This window comes from Rhea pennata, chromosome 10 (assembly GCF_028389875.1).
Source record: "Rhea pennata isolate bPtePen1 chromosome 10, bPtePen1.pri, whole genome shotgun sequence".
In the NCBI taxonomy this organism is placed as follows: Eukaryota; Metazoa; Chordata; class Aves; order Rheiformes; family Rheidae; genus Rhea; species Rhea pennata.
Genome location: NC_084672.1, coordinates 24,393,536 through 24,413,878, shown reverse-complemented (window position 1 = coordinate 24,413,878; position 20,343 = coordinate 24,393,536). Strand labels below are relative to the sequence as shown.

Here is a 20,343-nt window from a genome sequence, read left to right as displayed (position 1 = left end):
TGAAACACTTCTTTGTCCATTGTCTCATTCTCACTAAGAGCCAAACCTCTTTTAATCAAAACTTTGTACAAAAATGGAACTCAGCCTTTCAGATACTGAGCCTGGATGTTGCAGTGCAGGTTGTTACTGTTTGGCAAATACCCAAACCTCGTGACATTGGGGTCTCCTGAAGGACAGTGGTGGAAGGCGTAAGTAGAGGAGAGCCTCTCAGGTCTGAAAGGAGGAAATTTTGAAGAAAGGCAAAATTGTGAGGTCAATTCAGTTCCAGTTTCCTGCCTAAAGTTGCTACAGGCCCGGGTCTGTCCCGTGCCAGTATCCCTTCAGGGTGGAATATGGGACATGGTCATGGGGAGCTAGGAGTCTGCAGGTTTGCACTGTGACTTATCCTTTCCTCATCACATTCCCAGCTATATTTTACTATGCCGGCCATGGATATGAACATTCGGGGAGGAACTACATGGTCCCTATTGATGCCCCACAGCCCTACGCCCCTGAGAACTGCATCAGCGTGCAGAGGATCCTCCAGAAGATGCAGCAGCGGCAGACAGCCCTGAATCTCATTCTTCTGGATACCTGCAGGAAATGGTAGGGTGCTTTTCACCTTTCTTCTTTAGGGATGGGCAGAACATGGCATTTAGAGGGGTAAGGAAAGCAGCTGCCAGCCTCAGCCCTCATCAGCAATGTCACTGTTCAGAGATGTTCTCATGGGTTGCCAGGGGCATGTGCTCTGTCTCTCTCTTGAGCCGAGGCCTTTGTCACAGGTTATTAGACTGTGTCATGAAGTCTCCAAGATTACTGGGTCTTGCAGGTTCTCCTGGGCAGCCTTGTCAGTCACACATTATGTTCAGCCTTGTAAGTGTCAGATCCTGCCTGAGATCTGCTGCAGAGAAGGGGCTGGAGACCTTTCCTTGATTTTTCCGCAATGAGGAAGCCTGACAGACTTGAGGCTATTAGAGCAAGTCTGTGCAAGGCCAGCTCTGCTGTAGCATGAAGCATTCACTGCTGCTAAGTGCGAAGACAGTACAGATTTGTCTTTTTGCATTTCAGCTCCATCACAGTGGCCCCATTCTCTGCTTCATCTCCAAATGATTTCCCCCTGCACTGAACCGCCCAGCCTGGTAGGCTATAACAACATCCCACAACATCCCTCTGCTGTTTCCCTGCCTCATGCTATTTGGCCCTGCTAATGCAGGAAGGCCACTGAGGCCCGCCGTGCAAGTTTGGCTCTTTTCTGGCACTCTGTGGGACACGTGTGGTTGATGTGCCAGCTGGCCCACTATGATTACTTGCTCACTGGCTTTGTGCTTTCACTGTACGTGTTGCCCTGCATGCTTAGGCTGGACTGTTTTCTCTTGGCTGTGTTTTTGTTAATGTCTCAGTGAAAAGAGGACAATATAAAATATTTTCCCCATCCTGTTTCTTAAACTGTGCTACTTGGTTTTACTGGACATTTCCTTTAAGACTTCATGCCTTGAAGTAGGATTGAGGCTGATGCTGAGGGTGGAGATCAGCTTTTTCCCTCTCTGTGGAAAACCCCTTCATTTTTCAGCTGCAGAACATTACTATTTGCCCATTTTCAGTAGGGTTAGTTAGACTTCTCCAGTAAAAGCTGTCATCATTTCATTTATTTGGGACTCCTGTGGTAGACTTACAGGTCAGTAAAGACCTGGAGGGCAAAAGCAGTAGAGTCTCGCCTTTCTTCCTGTGGTCCTGGACTGAGAACTGGGAACTCACTGGATGATGGAGATCTTGATACTACAGGCATCTTACTCTTCTGCGCTGAAAGAACCACCAGACCCTGGAAAGATGTTAAATCTTTTGTGCCCTTTAGATGCAGGGACAGAGCTTGAAATAGTTGTTTTGAGTAGGTTTACAAGCTGATACTTATCCTGCCTTTCACAGCTTTAAGTTGCTAGTGGTGCTGGAAGTTTCTGTCCTTGGTACTTTCATAGTGAGGCATCTCCAGTTTCCCTGTCCTCCCTCTTGCTCCCCTCTGCCCTAAGCACACTGCATGCCCCATCTCTGCACCAAGTAGCTCTCTGCCTTCTCAGCACATGTGGCAGCACCTTGCTGTTCTCCCCAGTGTGACACCAGGCAGGGGACTGCTTGCAAATGAGCAGGAGCATGGGGTTCTAGAGGATACACTGATAGGGATATATTTTGGGGATGTATGAGTGTCCCCCTGGTCTGCAGATGAAGCAGAATTCCTGCTTCACAAGAAGAATCACATGGGATAGGTTCGTAAAAGGAAAAGGAATCCAAGAAGGCTGGTTGATATTCAAAGACTACCTCCTCTAAGCACAAGAATAGTCCATCCCAATGTGCAAGAAGTCAAGCAAAGGGGGCAGGAGACCTGCATGGATGAACAAGGAGCTAGTGGAAAAACTCCAACAGAAGAAGGAAGTATACAGAAGGTGGAAGCGGGCACAGGCAACCTGGGAGGAATATAGGGATGTATGCAGGTACGAGGCTAGGAAGGCCAAGGCCCATCTGGAATTTAATCTGGCAAGGGATGTCAAGATTGGCAAGAAGAACTTCCAGAAATACATCAGTAACTAAAGAGTGGGGGAAATGTGGGCCCACTATTGAATAAGGCAGGGTCCGTGGTGACAAAGGACACAAAAGACAGGGGTAGTGAATGCCTTCTACACCTTAGTCTTTGCTGGTGAGACCAGCTCTCAGGAATCCCAGGCCCTGGAAACCAGGGAGAAAATCTGGAGAAAGGAAAACTTTCTCTTGGTGGAGCAGGTTCAGATTTTAGGGATCACTTAAGCAAACTGGACATATACAAGTCCATGGGGCCTGATGGAATGCACCCACGAGGATTGAGGAAGCTGACTGATGTCATTACAAGGCCACATTCAGCAACCTTTGAAAGGTCATCACAATCAGAGAGATGCCTGAGGACTGGAAGAGAGCAAATGTTGCTCCAACCTTCAAAAAGAGCAAGAAGGAAGATCTGGAAAACTATAGGCCAGTCAGCCTCACCTCGATCCCTGGAAAGGTGATGGAGCAGTGGAGCAGCTAATTGTTTTCCAAGCACAAGAAAGGTGTTTGGAAAATAAGAAGGTGATCAGGAGTAATCAGCATGGATTCACAAATGGGAAATCATGCTTAACGAACCCGATAGCCTTCTACGATGTAATGACTGACTGGGTAGATGAGGGGAGAGCAATGGCTGTTGTCTACTGTGACTTCAGGAAGGCTTTTGATGCTGTCCCCCATAACATTATCATAAGCACGCTGATGAAGTGTGGGCTAGATGAGCAGACGGTGAGGTGGATTGAAAACTGGCTGAATGGTAGAGTTCAGAGGGTTGTGATCAATGCCACAAAGTCTAGTTGGAAGCAAGGCTAATTGGAGGTCAGTAATCAGCAGTGTACCCCACAAGGTCAATCCTGGATCTAATTCTGTTCAATTTATTCATCAATGACTTGGATGAAGGTACAGAGTGCACCCTCAGCAAGCTTGCTGATGATACAAAATTTGAAAGAGTGGCTGATAACTCAGAGGGCTGTGCTGTAATTCGGAGAGACCTGAACAGGCTGGAGAGATGGGCAGAAGGGAACCTCATGAAGTTCAATAAAGGCAAGTGCAGAGTCCTGCCCATAGGAGGTATAACCTTATGTACCAGTACAGGCTGGAGGCTGACCTGCTGGAAAGCAACTCTGCAGAGAAGAACCTAGCATTGCTGGTGGATAGCAAGTTAACCATGAACCAGCAATATGCCCTTGTGGCCAAGAAGGCCAATGGTATCCTGGGGTGCCTTAGGAAGAGTTTTGCCAGCAGGTTGAGGGAGATGATCCTCCCCCCTTTACTCAAGCCTGGTAAGACCATACCAAGAGTACTCTGTCCTGTTCTGGGCTCCCCAGTATAAGAGAGATATAGAGCTACTGGACTGAGCCCAGCAAAGGGCCACTAAGATGATTAAGGGACTGGAGCATCTCTCCTCTGAGGAAAGGCTATGAGAGCTGGAAATATTCAGAGAAGAGAAGACTGAGGAGGGATCTTATCAATGTATATAAATATTTGAAGGGAAGGTGTCAAGAGGATGGGATCAGATTCTTATCAGTGGTGCCCAGTGATAGGGCACAGGCACAAACAGGCAACAGGCAAAAACTGAAATGCAGGAAGTTTCATCTGAACATGAGGAAAAGGTTTTTTTTACTGTGAAGGTGACTGAAGCACTGGAACAGGTTGCCCAGAGTGGTTGTGGAGTCTCCATCTTTGAAGATATTCAGAAATCATCTAGACAGGGTCCTGGACAATGTCATGGGCCCCTGCTTGAGCAGGGGGGGTAGACTAGATGATTTTCAGACATCCCTTCCAACCTCAGTCATTCTGTGTTTCCGTAATTCTGAGATAAGCTTTGCTGAGTGGAGCTGCTGAATCATCACTGCAGCCCATGCCAGATCTGGGGGCAAAGGTTAAGCCAGGAATTCATCCAGATGTCAAATGCGCTGCCTGAATATAGCATGGCAATATGTAGCTTTGCTGTGTGAAGGCTGCACTGGGATTTCTAACATGAAAGACAACAATCTGTGTAATAGCTTTTGGGTTGTTGTTTCCTTTCTTGGCATCACCAGCAGTTTCTGTGCTTAGTGAATTCTTAGGGTGTGTTGGGATAAGGATGCGATGTGAAATCTGCTCTGACATTTAGATGTGGTTACGTGGCTATTTTCCTCTTCTCCCCCACCAATCTAACACTTCTTTCCTACCCTTTCTCACAGCAAACACAGCACTTCAGTGCAGTAGGTGTTATCCCTGGGCTCACAATGGATTGCCGTAGAAGACTCTCTCCTGGGTTTATTTTTCATGAGAAACAGAAGTCAGTGTTTCAGCTCAGCAAAGCATCTGGATTTCATAGTTGTGCTTGTTTACACCACTCCTTAAAACAGTACTCTTTCCCAGTGCTCTTTTGATTAGACTAATGTTGAGAATTGCAGATAGTTGCAATCTTCTGACTGTTTGCTCAGCCCCACCTGAACCAAGAGGAGCTGCATGTGCGCTAACAAAGAAGGGTTTAACTTGGAGTATCTCTTCACCCCATGTGCTGCTATCAGGAATGCTGAGTCAATAAGAAATACATCCCCTTTGGCCAAATGGTAGCAGATATTCAGTGTCAGTGCAGGAGGAACCTGGAATGTGGAGTCTGTGCATAACATAGTACATTTATGTGTAGACCAGTGCTAATTTTGGGTGAGTGCAATTACTTTTTCCAGGAATTTCAGCACACTGCCTTCCTAGGCACTGATTTAGGAGGGTTTCTAGCACCTGCTGCTTAGGACAGAAGGAAGACACCATCTCCTATCTGGAATGCAGATTAAGAATTACATTCTCTATAACTGAGTTGCATGAGATGTGCTGTATAAATGAGACTTTAATGGCAGCTTATGCAGGAGTGAGCAGTTGTCAGGCCTCTCACTGTGTTCGATCATGGTCTAGAAATGCCACTGCTGAAAATATGCAGCTGTAGCAATGTGTGCCTGCTGGTGCAGTCATGAAAGGCAGGCACCAACTTGTATCTGTGCAGCCTTGGGTGAGAAGCACCCATCGTGAGGACAGCAGGGATCTCAACTTATTTTGGATCTGATGTCTTATCTCCTCAGGCCTGGAATCCTAGCTATCTCCATTTGTTTGTGAGAAGCTGGAGGCAGATAAATCTCCCCATTCAATGTTTGTATTTAGAATCATCTCTTTTCCAACATTTCTCTTGTGAGCATCTTTAGAAAATTTATACAAGCCAGATGAATATTCACCATTCAACAGCTTCTCCAGACTTTACCACCAGCAGTAGGTAACTTGCTGGCTGCTGGCCGTATAACAGCCCCTTCTGTTCTCTTCAGCTTGACAGCTTCAACCCCAGCAAACTACCCTGTGCCTGAATAACACCACCTGTGTTCTCAGCTCTTGTCCCTGTGCTGTTGGGAACAGCTCCAAGTCACTGGTGTAAACCTCAAACCTCGGAAGCAACCAGTCCTTTGCTGTCCAATCTGACTCCAGTCAGATGAGCTCCTTAGCAAGGCTTGCCATTGAATGCTATCCTGACAGCTTTTTTGGTGGGAACCAGTCACCCCAGACAGATCTAACTGCTCTTGGAAATGAACCGCTATATGTTCTGTCTGAATCTGTGGAAAAACTAACTCTGGGGAGACAGAGGCACAGTTGTACCTGCAGCTCTAGGCCTGCTTGCAGGTTGGGGAGCAGTTCAGCAGCACAGACAGGCCAGACCTGGCCCTATCTACTTATTGCCCTGTGGTTTAGGTTCCTCGTAGGACACCTGGCTGTAGTCTCTGCTGCTGCCCAAATAACAGGAGTGTTATACTTGATGTGAGGGGTGATCCCGTTGCTACCCATAGGAGACAGGTTTTGTGAAGCACTCTAGCTCTGTCCCCTCCAGGCGCATGGCCGCTGGTCAGTGGCCTTGACACTAATTCATACCTTCATCTCCTTTTCCAGGTACAACCCAGAGTGTGCCCTGTCCCAGGTGCAGCCACTGGAGCCCTGGGGCAATACTGTTTATGGTTATGCCACGTAAGTATACTTTGCCATGCCCACACCATGACACAAGACTCCAGCACAGCCCAAAGCAGGCACCTGCTCATGGTGGCAGGGGCTGGCATAGCCGTAATTCCTAACATCCCTTCATCCTTGGTGGCTTGAGAGAGTCTTTGTTATATTTCTTCTGGCTCTTACCCTTCACCTTCAGTGTCAGCTCTTCAAGTGCTTCTTTCCTCCTTCCCTGCGTTGCCAGTGGCTGGAGCTGACCCACCATTCAGTCTTACCTCTTTCCAAGGCACTGTGAATGAAGTCTTTCCCCAAAACACAGTGTATGCCTCTCCTGAACTACAGGACTGTAAAGCCAGGCACACAGCTCGTTAATCGTAAGTTATGTGTGAAGGTGGCATCATCTTCTGTCATCTGTCCTTCTAGGCCTGAGCCTGAATCCCAAGGCACATGTGCTACAAGCAGGTTACCTGAAGCCTCCTAAGATGGGCAAGAGCACTATTTACTGCTCTAACACAAGTTCCACAGGCTTTTCAGCTGCTGTCGCCCACCAGGGCTGGCAAAGGAGACTGCTCTCCTCTTCCATCTGTTCCCTTCTACTTGTTCCCACCCCAAGCTTTTCCCACCCTCACTTGTGCAGTTGCACGAGAAACTAAACAAAGCTAGACTCAGCCAACATAGACTGGATGTCAGCAAGCCCTAAATATACCAGTTTCATGCCAATCGCAGAAAGGTGAAGACAAGTCATTATTTTTGCAGAAGTGAAGATGCAGAAGCCTATGAGTTGCAGGATGGGGAATTCAGCTCTGGGATCTTCATGAAATATCTGAAGAAACATATTCTGCAGGAGAAAAAAGTTACGCACATGCTGGAGGATGTGTTAGAAGGTAAGGGAGTGTTTTTAAGCTAGAAACAACTTATTTCAGTAGCAGTTGTAATAAGAGATATCAGCAGAAAGCGAGTGATGACTGTTCAACATTTTTGCAGCCTGGCCTTCCCAGCAAGGGTGAGAATGAAGATCAGCACCCACACTCCCCTCTCCTTAAAAATAGAAAATGCGTATGTTTGTGATCTGGAAAGCAGGGAACCCTGGCAGTCAAAGAGGGAGATCAGGAGCAGATACAGTAAGATCGTTAAAGTAGAGTAAGGCTTTTATCTAAATCATTGGTTATCCATTCCTTAAACACCCTGCAGCATAGGTGAGTCTATCTCATTTAACACAACCAGGGAGAGTCCAGCCATGCCAGAAATGCAATAGAGTCACAGAAGGACATGATTGTGAAAGCTTTTAGTAGCCTGGCGGCAACACCACCAGGATGTTCATATAAGAACTTAAAGTCAAGATGAGAAAATAAGGGACCTGGATGCCTCTGGGTGCTGCAGCGCCCTTAGTGCCTCTAAAATTCTCTCTCAGATATTGGCCGGGATCCTTTGGTCACTGGGAAGCAGGTGATGGAGATCAAGCACACATTGAAGGAAGCACGGGCCCTGACAGACCCTATCTGCCCCTTGGGAGCAGCCACGCTACGCTGGGGACGCAGCCATGGTAAGCATGCAAGTAGTAGGCAGAGCTAACAGGCAGGGAAGGAGGAGCACTGAGGGACAAATTCAAAAGAGACTTGCCAAAAGAGCACAGTGGGGCTGAGAGGACCAAGGAGCCTCTGTGCTCCTCAGTGATAGGGGTGAAGAGGGGAGTATCCAGGCTGGACAGGACGAAAGGTGAGAAGATACCAAGTGTGAGACTCTGACAGTGCTGGTGGCTGGGTGAGCACTGTGTAATGTGTAGGGGAAAAAAAAAAACTGTTCTCGTCCTTGCTCTGCCTCTAGTTGGGGGGTCACAACACAGCAAGGAGACAGGCAGCAGCACAGCAGTAATGGAAGCACAGCACAGGAGCGCTTTACTTTGAGACGTAGGCCTGGCACTACAGCAGCTGGGCTGCTGCGCACACACAGCCTCCATGAGTGCTGGATGGTGGGAGAGCTCTCACAGCTATTTGGGAAGAGGTTGGGTGACATTGGCCTACAGGGAGCAGCTGGGGCTGATGGAGAGATCCCTCGAGGAGATCAGTGCTGCGCTTAGCGCTCATCCCACTTGACTTTCTCTTTCAGAGCTGCTTAATGAAATAGTGATGTTCCCATGTGGGGCACGGGTGGAGCTCCGTTTCCACCAGGTTTTCTCCAATGTGATATATGTGTGCGCCAAGCTGCAGGCACCGCCGTCCCACATCGCTGATGTCCGCCTCCTGCTCTGCCGTCCAACTGTGAGTCCTTTGCAGGGAGGAGCTGGATTCCAATTCCCGTTTCCAATTTCTTCTTGGCTCCTTTCCCCAAAGCATACACAGGAGAGTTTATTGCAAGCTCAGCGGGGAGGTGGGGTGCATGCTTCAGGGTGAGTTTGGAGGAAAATGCATCCAGCAGAGGAAGAGGAGAGGAAAATAGGTGCAGAATGGGAGATGTGGCACGTGTTACACAGGCAGAAGAATCCTGAGGGGTGGAAAAGGCTGAACCCATATGCAAAGGCAGACACTGAGCTAAAAGAGGGAATCACATTTATTGCTTGCTAGGCTCATTGCTGGGGTGTCTAGCCTAGCTTTCCTCTTCAAAAGTAAGAGTTCTGTTGGGTCTGGTTGCTCCTTGCTCAGAGAGAGGATTCCAACAGGAGCTGTGGCACCAGCCCTGTACAGTGACTGGAGGAAAAAGGAAGTGATTTTTCTCATCATATGACAGTTCTTGTGCACACTCATATGCCTGTTCTACCTGCACTGGAGATCACTGTGCTCCTCCTCTCTCCAGCCCAGCACCAGGTCTGGACTCCTCTTTCCTCCCCACTTCAGACGGAGTGCCTGCAGGAGTTGATGGGATGAAGACAGACATCCCCATTAATGTGAGCTCTTCCTTCAACAACCGCAGGCTCTATGAGCACTTGTGTTCAGTCTTTGTCTCCGTCTCCTAAGCTGTCAGTGCAGCAGGTCTCTTGTACCCTTGGGATGAGGGGGACCAGAACAGCCCTCAAGTGTGTGTAGCCAGGGATTTTACATAGAGGTGTAATGGCACTCTCAAATTTATTATTTGTCCATTTCCTAACATTTCTTAACAGAAGTTGCAATTTCTGCTGAGCACTGAGAGTTACATTTTCACATAACTTGCTATTATAGTGCCTGGTTCTGTGTGAGGATCCCCTTTTCTGATAACATTGACCCAGATAATCCGTTTGGCCTCTCTTCAAAAGCCTTGTACTGTTTGAGTGCTCCTTGCATGCATTAGTATTCCACAAACTGCCTGCCATGTTCCTTGCTCCTAATGCATTGGAAAAAGGATTTAACACTAGTTTTGATACCTTTAGCTAGTTACTCCTCAAACTGTTTTTTTTTAACCTGCCTGATTAAATCTGTGTATTTAATCTGCTGGAGTTGATCTTTGTTCTTTGTTTGGAAACAGCTCTAGCTTTTTGAATTATGCTTTCTTAATATGCTGTGCTAATGTATCCTAACATAACAATATATCCTAATGTACTTGTTTGCTCTTCAGCCATACCAGCTTCCTTGTACCCTTTCTCACACCTCTCCTAACAGGAAGGCACCATGCTCTCAGCATGGTCTTTTCCAGTGGTCTGCATGCCACTATTAAGAATTTAATTCTCTTTGCTGCTCCTTTTTGTTAACAGTCTTACTCATTTTCTGTAGCTTGCTTGCTGAAGCGTAGCACGACTGTGGTGGATTTTTTGACCCTTATTGCTCCTGGAGGGATGCTGACCCTAAGTATCTTGTAGTCACTGATGCAGAGCAGTGCATCCAGTGGGAGGTTTGGAGCCTGATCCTGCCTGTTACTCAGTACCAAGCCGGAGCATCATTTCCTCTTGTGAGCTCCCTTACCACGCATGAAAATTGTTTGTGGGTGTCTGTGTCTGCGTGCAGGTGTTTGCGTGTGTCTGCCCCACATTAGTGCTTGTGGGGAAAAAGGGGTCCATCTACTTGCTCTTGCTTCCACAGCTGGTGCAAGAGGGACTGAGGAGACCAGAAAGGGACACCTGTATAGCTAGGGCTCTAGGATCCCCTGTTCCTATTTGGCTCCATGGCAGAGCTAGCACACACTGACCTCCAGCGGTGTTTGCTGACACAGCAGCAGATCTTGGCAGTGGTGTGCAATTCATCTGCCCCACATTAGACAGCTGCAGTGAGGCCACCCACACTGGTATTTGGGACCAAGCACACTTTTCCATCAACAGAGAGATGCAAGGATGTCTGCAGGAGGGCACCTGGCTCCTTTGGGGATCCGGGCAAGTGGGCTTTGTCCTGTGACAAACCTCCTCAGGGATGCTGAGGGGAGCCTGGATGGCCCTCTGAGCTGTACTCGTATTGCTAACACCCTAGAGCTGGAAGCTGAAGCCAGACAAACGTAGGCATGCTGCATGTTTAAGTCCCTGGGGAATTAACCCATGGATTCATTTGGTCAACGAAGTAATAGTTTTTCCACAGTTTGCCATGTTTTGCCAATCAAAGAGACTTGAGCCCAGAGATTCTGGGCTCACTGTAGGATTTCAAGAGATAATTACAATTGTCTCTTGCAGCACAGATCCATTTTCTTTCGTTATCTAGTGGTAGCATTCTCTCCCATCTCGTGTCTTGCCTGGCTTGTATTTTTACTTGATAAAGACTGTCTTCAGAGAAAAAGACTATTTTAGGAAATAGTCTTTTCTGCCGAAAAGAATGATGCTGAGAGTTAGACAGTTCCATTTTTTGCTATGTTCTGCTTAAATGCCTATTTTTAACTTTTGTGCTGGATCCTCTTGTTTTTCAGTTAAGTTACTTGATCTGGAGCTGTTTGACCTAACGACATTTCTAGTCACCTCTTCCCCGTTCAGAATATCTGAAACTCTGGGCAAGCCAAAACTGTAGACTTGCCAGTTCCTGAATATCATCTTCATTAAAAAATACCAAAATTCCCACTGTGGGGATTTTACCATAGAAACGTTTATAAACAATTATGAATGGGATAGAAAAGTTAATATAGAAAATCCTTTCCTCCGTTTCCTAAGTCCTACACAGCAAGAAATGATGAAGGAGACTAATAGAAGGAAATACTTGCCTGTATCCACTATAATTAGATTGTGGTAGTCACTGGAACAGGAGGCTGTTGAGGCTGGGAATTTAGCAGAGTGCAGATACTTGCGTGAATAGCAAGCTGCTGTCAGCCAAGGGGTATTGAATTGCGTATTTCAGGGCTTTAACTGATCCCTCAGGATTAGGGATTGGAATAAGGACTTGGTGATTTTGGTGATTTTTCTTCTTTTTTAAGTTAACATAAAATTATTAATAATATTTGATGACTCTTTCTATGGGTGATTGATAGGAGATGGAGAGACCTGCTGTTGCCTGAAGGAGACATCCCAAGAGATGCTGTCCCCAGGAGCCCAAATCCAAGATGATACCTAAGGGCTGCCAAGGCTTTTTCTGCCAGCCAACCAGGATTCTGTGCTAAACCCGTGATAGGCCCTAATGTGGCCCCACAGAGCCACCTTTAGTAGGGGGCTACAAGGCCATAGGAATGGGAGCGGAAGGCAGAAAGGACCTGAGTCTGGCAGGAGGAGATGCTTCTCTGTGTGATGAGGTCTTTCTGTTTCAGGAAGTAGTGGGAAGAGGAAAGAGTGTATTTGCAAATTTACTTGCAAGATTAATGGGGAAGGCTTCCAACTAGGATCAAGGTGGACAAACGTCCAAACCCTGCAGCACATAGAAGCAGTGGTGCCATGGGCAGAGGCCTAAAACAAGAGGAATGTGCGTATTTACAGTAAAGTAGAAAGAGGCTGGTGATTTGGTCTAATGAGCATTTCAGACTTCTGAATACTAGTGGAAGAATGAAAAATGGCCAAGAAGACCTCAAAGCCTTCATACACAAGCAAGACTGTGACTGAATGAGTATGTCAGGACTTTGGTGGGATAGTTCAGAAGATGCAAATATTATTATTAAAAAGGTTTAGGAGTTTTTTTTCTGAAAGATCAGGGCTATAATAGAGTTTTATATTTTCATTAATGACCTCATTAATGTGCTATAGTGTGCTCTTATTAAATGTGCAGGTGCATGCTCTAACACTTGGCAGCACAAGGTGCTAAAAGACAGGATTAGGTTTCAGAAACATTTTTAGTAACCTGGTGAGAGAGTCTGTGATACAAGGTGCTACTTACAGGCAGGGATAAGCAGTCGTGTATACACAGGATGGGGAATGACTCGGTAACAGTTCTATTTGGAGTCCACACTGGTTGCAGAAATGGAAGCAGGTCGGAAAACTGTGCTGAGGATATAAACAAGGGCTCCAAGACTTAGAGGAGATCCTCTCCAGCTCCCTTCGCTGTTGCTGAGGCTGGAACGCTGGGTACAGTTTTGGATTCACGTTTCATGAGAGAAGTGTACCAACTAAAACACATCCCAAATAATGAAAGATTGAAAGAACTGTGATTTAGACAAGAGAAGCAAAAATTGGCAGAAGGGGGACCCTTAAATACATGAAAGGTTGTTGTGATGATGAAAGAAAATAATGGTTTAAATAGCACTATGGAAGATCTAGGTGGCTGTGACATTTTCATGGTAAAGAGCGTGAAGGTCTGGGAGAGGTTTTGCTTAAAGGTGTCGCAGAGTCACCATCCATGTAGGTCTCTAAGAGCAGCTGAAAATGCATCTGTGAGGTATGATGTGTGTCACTGGATCTGCCTTGTGGCAGGATCTGGGCCACAGGACACCTTTGGTCTTTTCTGCTTTAGGCTATCCGGGGGTGAGGGCGCCCACCTCAGGAACAGGACGCAGGCTCAGCGCCCTGTGCAAAAGCAGACTGGCACTGTGCGGCTGGCTGGTGAATCCAAAATCATTTAATCACACAGTCATTTAATCTGTTAATCCTCTAGTCCTGGTCAGAAGGGGATCTGCTGGATAGCAGATCCTTCCTACATGGATGCTGAAGGGATTTTGGTCCTTTCACTGTAGCACTGATTATTTGCTTCTTCCGGGAATAGGTGCTGTGGGAATGGTACCAGGCCTGTGGCAGAGAAAAACAGTGCATCCGATTTGGACATTCAGTGCTTCGGGCTTGCTTTGTCCCAGTTGCTCGGGGATGCAGGGTGGTTCACCCCATCCAAACATCCCAGTGCTGCCTGGCTTTTCATAAGCCATATTTTCATTTGTGATGGAATATTATTACATCCACGCTTGTCATGTTTGAAGTATGCTGAGCATTTTTAGATAGGTTGGAAAAAAAAAAAGTGGCCCAGCTGTAAGGGGCTTGAAATTGTAGTTCAATAAACAGGCATTAGGGAGAAGAGTCCACCGAAATAGCACAAATACAAGCACTCCTGCCTTTCTTCTAAAAACTGAACTGTGATGTTAGTCATTGAAGACTCCTGGTGTCTGCAAGGATGGTAACACAACTGCAAAACCAGGCACTTAGAAGTTACCTGATCCAGACCCCATTTATGTTTGCAAGAAGAAAAAAAAATAGAATATGGCCCAACCCCTGCTACTACAGGCCAGTGAATCCCTAGAGGGGAGACAATTAGAGAGGTCACAGATGTGGGGATGCAACAGCAGAAGGCAGAGCTGCAGAAGTCAAAAGCCAGATGTGGAAAGAGCAATGGGGAGGCTAAGGAGAATGTCAGAGGAGAGGCCTCACCTCTGGAGAGCAATATAGCGTTAGAGAGCAGATGTGGACAGGGAGGGAACCAGTGACAGGGTTACCATGTAGGTGACTTCTGACCATGGACCGGACAGATTTTTTTCCTCCTAGCAAGTAGGGCATTGTGGGTATTGCAAATCTAGCAAGGTTTAAAACGAAACTGAACGTCTTCATAAGAGTCCACCAAAGGCTACTGCAAGAACAGGTACCATCTCTGGTTCCAGAAGTCACTGATTTTTCTGAAGTCATTGAGCAGATTATCTGATGCAAAATGCTGAGGAGAGCCTGGAGCAGGGCTGCAGAGAGTCTGGCTGGCATAGGAAGGAGCAAGCAGGAGAGGGCACTATTCGTCAGCACAAAGTGGTCTGCATTGCAGTCTATCTCCTCCCATTTCACGGTTCAGACCTGTCAAAGAAACCAGGATGAGGCCACCCTAAGTAACACAGCAGAAGGGCAACTCCACCCCCTAAGAGCTGTGTCTTCCCCTTGCAGGCACAGCTACTTCCCTTTCTGACAAGTCTATTTGCTGCCTTGATCTTCCCTAAAATTCCCTGCAGTTTCTTGTTATCTTTCTGGTAACAAGTGGCTGAGTGCAAAGAAAGGATCTGGTTTTGTTTTGTGTAGAGATAATGCTATTTCTGCAGTCTGCTTCCAATGGACCCACTGGACCAGCTATAGAGGGATGATGTAGTGTTTACTCCTGTTCTACCAGCCTAGCAGTCAGGGGTGACACAGACATCTGCAGATTCCAGCCAGCACTTGGGGTCAACCATTTGAGCTTTCAACCCCAACCTTCTCTTCTGTGTCCCAGCCTGAAACAAATTGCTTTATCCACTTGCACCCAGCAATTAGGAGCTGTGTAAAAACTAGCATGAACATCCCCATCGTGAACCGCTGTTTACAGCCCCCCTTGGACTATGATAGCCCTCAGGGCTTCTCTAACCTCTGTGTCCCTGCAAGGTCTCAGACAGCCTCCTGCATCAGCATGCTCAGTGCGGCATCTGACACCAACGATGAGAAAGCTTTGCAAGGGTTGGCCCCTCCTTGGACTCTACCAGCTTTATGCAGGTCTGCAGTGAGCATGCCTGGGCCACTTGACTCCTGTGGCCAAGGGCAGGCCAGGACATCCTTGCACTGGTGAATCCAGGCAAGCAGGAGCGAGCTGTAGCAGCTACCAGAGCCATCTGATAGAGAATACCACTATTGTATACAAGAGGCTGGTGGATAATGGGTCATAGGTTGTCACCCATCCTAGAGGGCTCAAATTCGAAACAAGATACAGTATGTTTGATGGGCTGATGCTGAAAACTTGATGTGTTTCCTCTTGTTTTCCTAACCCAGGAAAGGCAAGATGAGGCAACCCTGAAGGACAGCTGCCCAGACCAGGTGGAGTCTCTACTTGCCTCTGTTTACAAGCAGGAGGAACAGGACTGTGCATTCCAGCTCAGTGGACTGCAGAAAATTCAGGTGAAAAGCTGCTCTGTGGGAATCTCTGCAGTTCTCCCACACTCTAATGTAACTGGTACTCTCTATCTTTGCCTGCTCAAGCCTTGTGTGCCCCTCAGGTATCCCTGGACTGCATGCAGCAGTTCTGTATTGCAGGGTAACACCCAGGTGGGTGCTCTACGAGCCCAGGCATCTCTGAGGTACAAAAGCCTGCCTCTTTCTGCTGGTTCACCCTGCCCTACCACACTGCGTGGCCAGAGAGGCTGTTTTTTTCCTGTGCCTTTTTCAGGCTGGTGCTTTGGTCCTAGCAGAGATCAAAGTAACTGGAATGTTAGAGAGAGATGGAGAGAGTCCAGCGTAGGGCTACAAAGATGATTAGAAGACTGGAGCATCTGCCCTACGAGGAACGGCTGTGAGAGCTGGGCCGCTTTAGCCTGGGGAAGAGAAGACTGGGAGGGGATCTTAGCAATGTGGATAAGTATCTGAAGGGAGGGTGTCAAGGGGATGGGGCAAACTCCTTTCAGTAGTGCCATGTGACAGGACAATAGGCAACAGGCACAAACTGAAACTCAGGAAGTTCTGCCTGAATATGAGGAGGAATTTCTTTACTGTGAGACTGACAGAGCACTGGAACAGGTTGTCCAGAGAGGTTGTGGAGTCTCCTTCTCTGGAGATATTCAAAGCCCACCTGGACGCAACCCTGTCTAACATGCTGTAGATGACCCTGCTTGAGCAGAGAGGGTGGACTAGATGATCTCCAGAGTCCCTTCCAACCTTATCGATTGTGTGATATGTTTCAGGTGAAGAAGGATGTCTAACTAGGCTTGTGTGCTTCTCAGGGAGCTGGGCTCATGGGCTGGCCAGGGACTCGAGCAGTGGGAGGAATTATCCTCTGCCTTCGGAGTGGTACTCCTTGCTTGAACCAAGAGCAAGGAAGACTTCAAAAGACACTTGGACTATATTTAAAGTCTGCAGGAGAGGCAGGATTGCTAGTTCCATGGCTTCTCTCTTCCAAATGATTATCTCTCCCCAAGCAGCAGTGTGTACCTTGTTTCTTACTTGATTTTTTTTCCTGTCTTATGAGGATCTTGCAAGGCGCTTATCCGCATGAGTAAAGCCTCTGCTCTGCATTGTCATGCACCAAATGCAATCAAGTTGCTGTCTGGATCTGCTTGAAACAAGCTGTTTGCTGAATACCTTAAATGCCTCAGTGTATGGCATTTCTTCCAGTCCTTAATTGTTCCTGGAGCTCTTTTCTGAACCCTTTCCAGGCATTCAGTGTTGCTTTTAAAGTGCAGACATGGGACCTGGACTGTGGGCCTGCCAGACACATAGGGAAAATCTCCCTTCTGCTCCATTATCCATCTCCCTGCTCTGTACAGCCAGGTGTCTTAGGCACAGCCCTGTGCTAGGGGTTCATGTTCAGGAATTTGGCTGCCATTAATATGTTACTTTCCAATTTCTTCGCCATCTTTGTGAAGATCTAAAATAGTACTAGACTGAGAATGGATCCCTGCAGAACACTGCTGTTTTAAACTGCTAGCTTTACTATGTGATGCATGTTTTATTTAAGTGGTTCATATTCCTCCTCTTGCATGCCTCTCTCTTATGTGTACTTAGGCTAGGATGGACATCACAGCACTCCTTGCATGGATGCAATTTTCCTAGGCACAATCCTCTCCACTCCTGCTCCCCTGCAGCAATATATTGGGGAAGTAATGCTCTCAGTGACAGTGCCCTGACGAGGCATTTCCAGAGTCATGAAATCCAGAAACTGTGCCTCAGGCCCACAACAATCATGAACATCTATTAGAGCTCGTTTACTCTGGCAGTAGCATTGCTCTAGCACACCACAGTATGGGGCTGTGAGCCTGAAGAACAGCCAGCCAAACCTGTAATTTCTTGATAGTGGTTATAGAAAAAACAAAAAAGTTCTGCTTTAAGTCTTAGTCTGTGATTCACTTTGTGTCCTTTGCTATCCTCCTCCAGACAGATGTGCTCCTGCAGTTGGATTTGCATTACACCCAGCTAAGCACAAAGCAGAGGACTTGTGAAAGCCTACAGAAAATCCTCCAGAAATCTCTGGTAGCGCAGTTGTTCAGCCACAGAAATTCTACCCAGCCATACTACCAGCAAGCTCCAGCATCTGCAGGCAGCCTGTGCCTCAGGGACACATCCACGCTGAGCACAGGCCCAAAGGCACAGACATCTCTGAGGATGGGCTCAGGACATAGTTTGCCGAACAGCACCCCCTCCAACTCATGCAGTGAGCCAGAAGAGAACGATGAGAACAACTTGAGTGAGCTCTGCTCAGCGCTGCTCCGGGCTGGCCCAGGGCAGGACTGTCCTTGACCTGCGGACTGTTGTGACCATGCCTGGGAACCATATTTTTGAAAAGGCAACAGTTACTCCAGTGATAAACACGACGGAAGTCATCGGCTGCCTTCAGCCTCAGTAATCACTCTGGCCAAATCAGGCTGCATGTGGCTGAGGCTGCTTTTGGAAAGGCCTCTCCTGTCTGCCCCCTGCAACATGCCCGGCTGAAGCCCGCTGGAAATAACCTCTGTCCTACAAAATGTTCTGTGTTGTTGGGAACAGCGAGGAGTAATTGTCATGTCTAGTGGAAGACAGGGCCATCCTACAAGTCATAACATTTCCAGGCAAAACCTAATATTGCTTATAATCAAGGGCACTGGCTGATGTTTTCTGAGAATTAGCCTTTGCTAAGCAAGTGCCTGAAAGCATTACAGCACTAAACATGATGAGGTGGGATACCCATACACACTACAGGCCTGTACTACAGCAGGGACACAGTCTAAAAACCCAAACACAACTGCTAGCTCTCATCACACTTGTGCAGGTGACGCAAGGAATTAATGAGTGACCAAGATAAAGCTGTATTTATGCATAAGCTTTCCCCCAGGGTTACAGTGTGGTTTCCTTTCCTTTCAAATCCTGCCTATGGAAAAGCAGATGATAAATTATGTGTTTATATACTTCTAAAGAGTGCATTTGTATTTTCCTGCTTACCAGGAAAAGGAGGTTGAGATGTCCTGTCAAATGCATGTTTACAACAGAGGCTGGTTTTCCATCAGTAGCAGCTACAGGTTCATGCTTCCCCCTGCCGCTTCTAGTATGCTACACACAGACATAAAAGGGTGTTAAATCCTCTGTGGTTGCTCTCAGATATAGAGCCCCCTAAGTCTGGGAGATGGAGAGGACAAGATGGAGGAGGAAGAACCTCAAAGTTTTTATTACTACAAATTTTTTCAAAGTGCTGTCTCTCTCTGTGTGCATTCACCCTCGGCAACCTCAAGTCCTACCCTTCATGCAGAACCAGCTAGTCGGAGAGAACCACAAGTGAGCAAGGACCAAAAGACAGCCTAAGTAGGTGCAGTACCCATTCCTGCTTCTGTAATACTTGTTTAAAATTTTGGCATAGCACCAGCTGATTGCTCTTCAAGGGCATGGGAGGGCGTCAACTAGTAGCAGAGGGACCATTAATCCTAGTGAGGTGTGGGATCTCTGTCCTTGGAGACAGGCCACTCTGGACTGGTGAAGATGCAGATGAACTGATTTAATTTGGCCCTTCTTGGAGCAGGATGTTAGACCAGAGACCTCTAGAGGTCTCTTCCAGTTGTGATTTTACAAAAGGAGGAACTTGGAGATCAAGAGATTCTTGTGAGGTCAAGGATGACAGGGTGGGGAGACCACCTGATGTCTCCTGTCTTGGTCTAAAAGAGGGATGAATAGAGCATTTTCTATGTTATGGTCCTCTGTCAGCAGCAAAGATACTTGTATCTCAGTATGCAGTGGGGACTGTCTATTCCAGCATGGAAAAATATGAAATGCTTCTTCCAGGTAAACCACTCTACAAGTGTTGGAAACCTGTCCAAAGTGAATGGAGGAGGCTTTTATTCTTTTCAATGTGTTGAGAAGAGAGGCCCCCTCTGGCTGAAGGCTAGAAAGTCACCTAGGAAAAAGCAAAGCCCTCCCCCCCCATCCCCACCAAATGTACCTTAGAGTAAACCAGAGGAAAACAATCTAATTGAGGGGAAAACCAAAGATCAAATCAGCAGTGGTAGAAGTTCAGTGGGAGTTGCCGTGCAGGCAGTTGGGAGGTGCTGAGAATCTCGTTGCTTACTGCCTCTGAGAACAGCATTTTAGAGGAGGGACTATATGCTCCTCTCTATATCTGTTGGGGCAAAATGCATCTCTGACTTGGTGTAATCATGGCCAGTGGCACCTCTTGTGAATGTTGAGCTTACCCAAATCTGTTGATTTTTTCTGAATAAAACACTATTGGTTTTGAATTGTATTGCGCTTACTAACAAAGAAGGACTGGTTGGAGATGTGAAGACTGAAGGTAGCCTTGGGGAGTTCGGGATCCTGTGAGGAGGAAGCAGGACAAAAACTAGATTGCAACTCTGGACTTCAAGAGAGCAAACTTTGGCCTCTTCAGGGACCTACTTGGAGGAATCCCATGGTTAGAGCCCTAGAAGGAAGGTGGGGGTGGGGGGAGTTTTCCAAGAGAGCTGGTTAATATTCAACCATCACCTCCTCTAAGCTCAAGAGTGGTGCATCTCTGTGAGTAAGAAGTCAAGCAAGGAGGGCAGGAGACTTGCACAGATGAGCAAGGAGCTCCTGGCAAAACTCAAACAGAAGAAGGAATTACACAGAATGTGTGAAAAGGGGACAGGTAACCCTGGAGGAATATAGGGACATTGTCC

General features: G+C 47.1%; 1 protein-coding gene across 2 annotated transcripts in view; it reads left to right on the top strand.

Annotated features, from left to right (window-relative positions):
- Positions 1-19,926, top strand: part of LOC134144870 (mucosa-associated lymphoid tissue lymphoma translocation protein 1-like) — a 32,519-nt gene extending 12,593 nt beyond the window's left edge. The window contains exons 9-15 of one of the 2 annotated variants that reach the window (XM_062584135.1): positions 408-585; positions 6,460-6,534; positions 7,267-7,394; positions 7,922-8,053; positions 8,617-8,768; positions 15,509-15,634; positions 17,603-19,926. In XM_062584135.1, the coding sequence (XP_062440119.1) occupies positions 408-585; positions 6,460-6,534; positions 7,267-7,394; positions 7,922-8,053; positions 8,617-8,768; positions 15,509-15,634; positions 17,603-17,965 (1,154 nt within the window). In that variant the 3' untranslated portion in view covers positions 17,966-19,926. The remainder of the gene's footprint in view (positions 1-407; positions 586-6,459; positions 6,535-7,266; positions 7,395-7,921; positions 8,054-8,616; positions 8,769-15,508; positions 15,635-17,602) is intronic. The other variant, XM_062584136.1, reaches the window with a different exon arrangement.
- Positions 19,927-20,343: the final 417 nt, after the last annotated feature.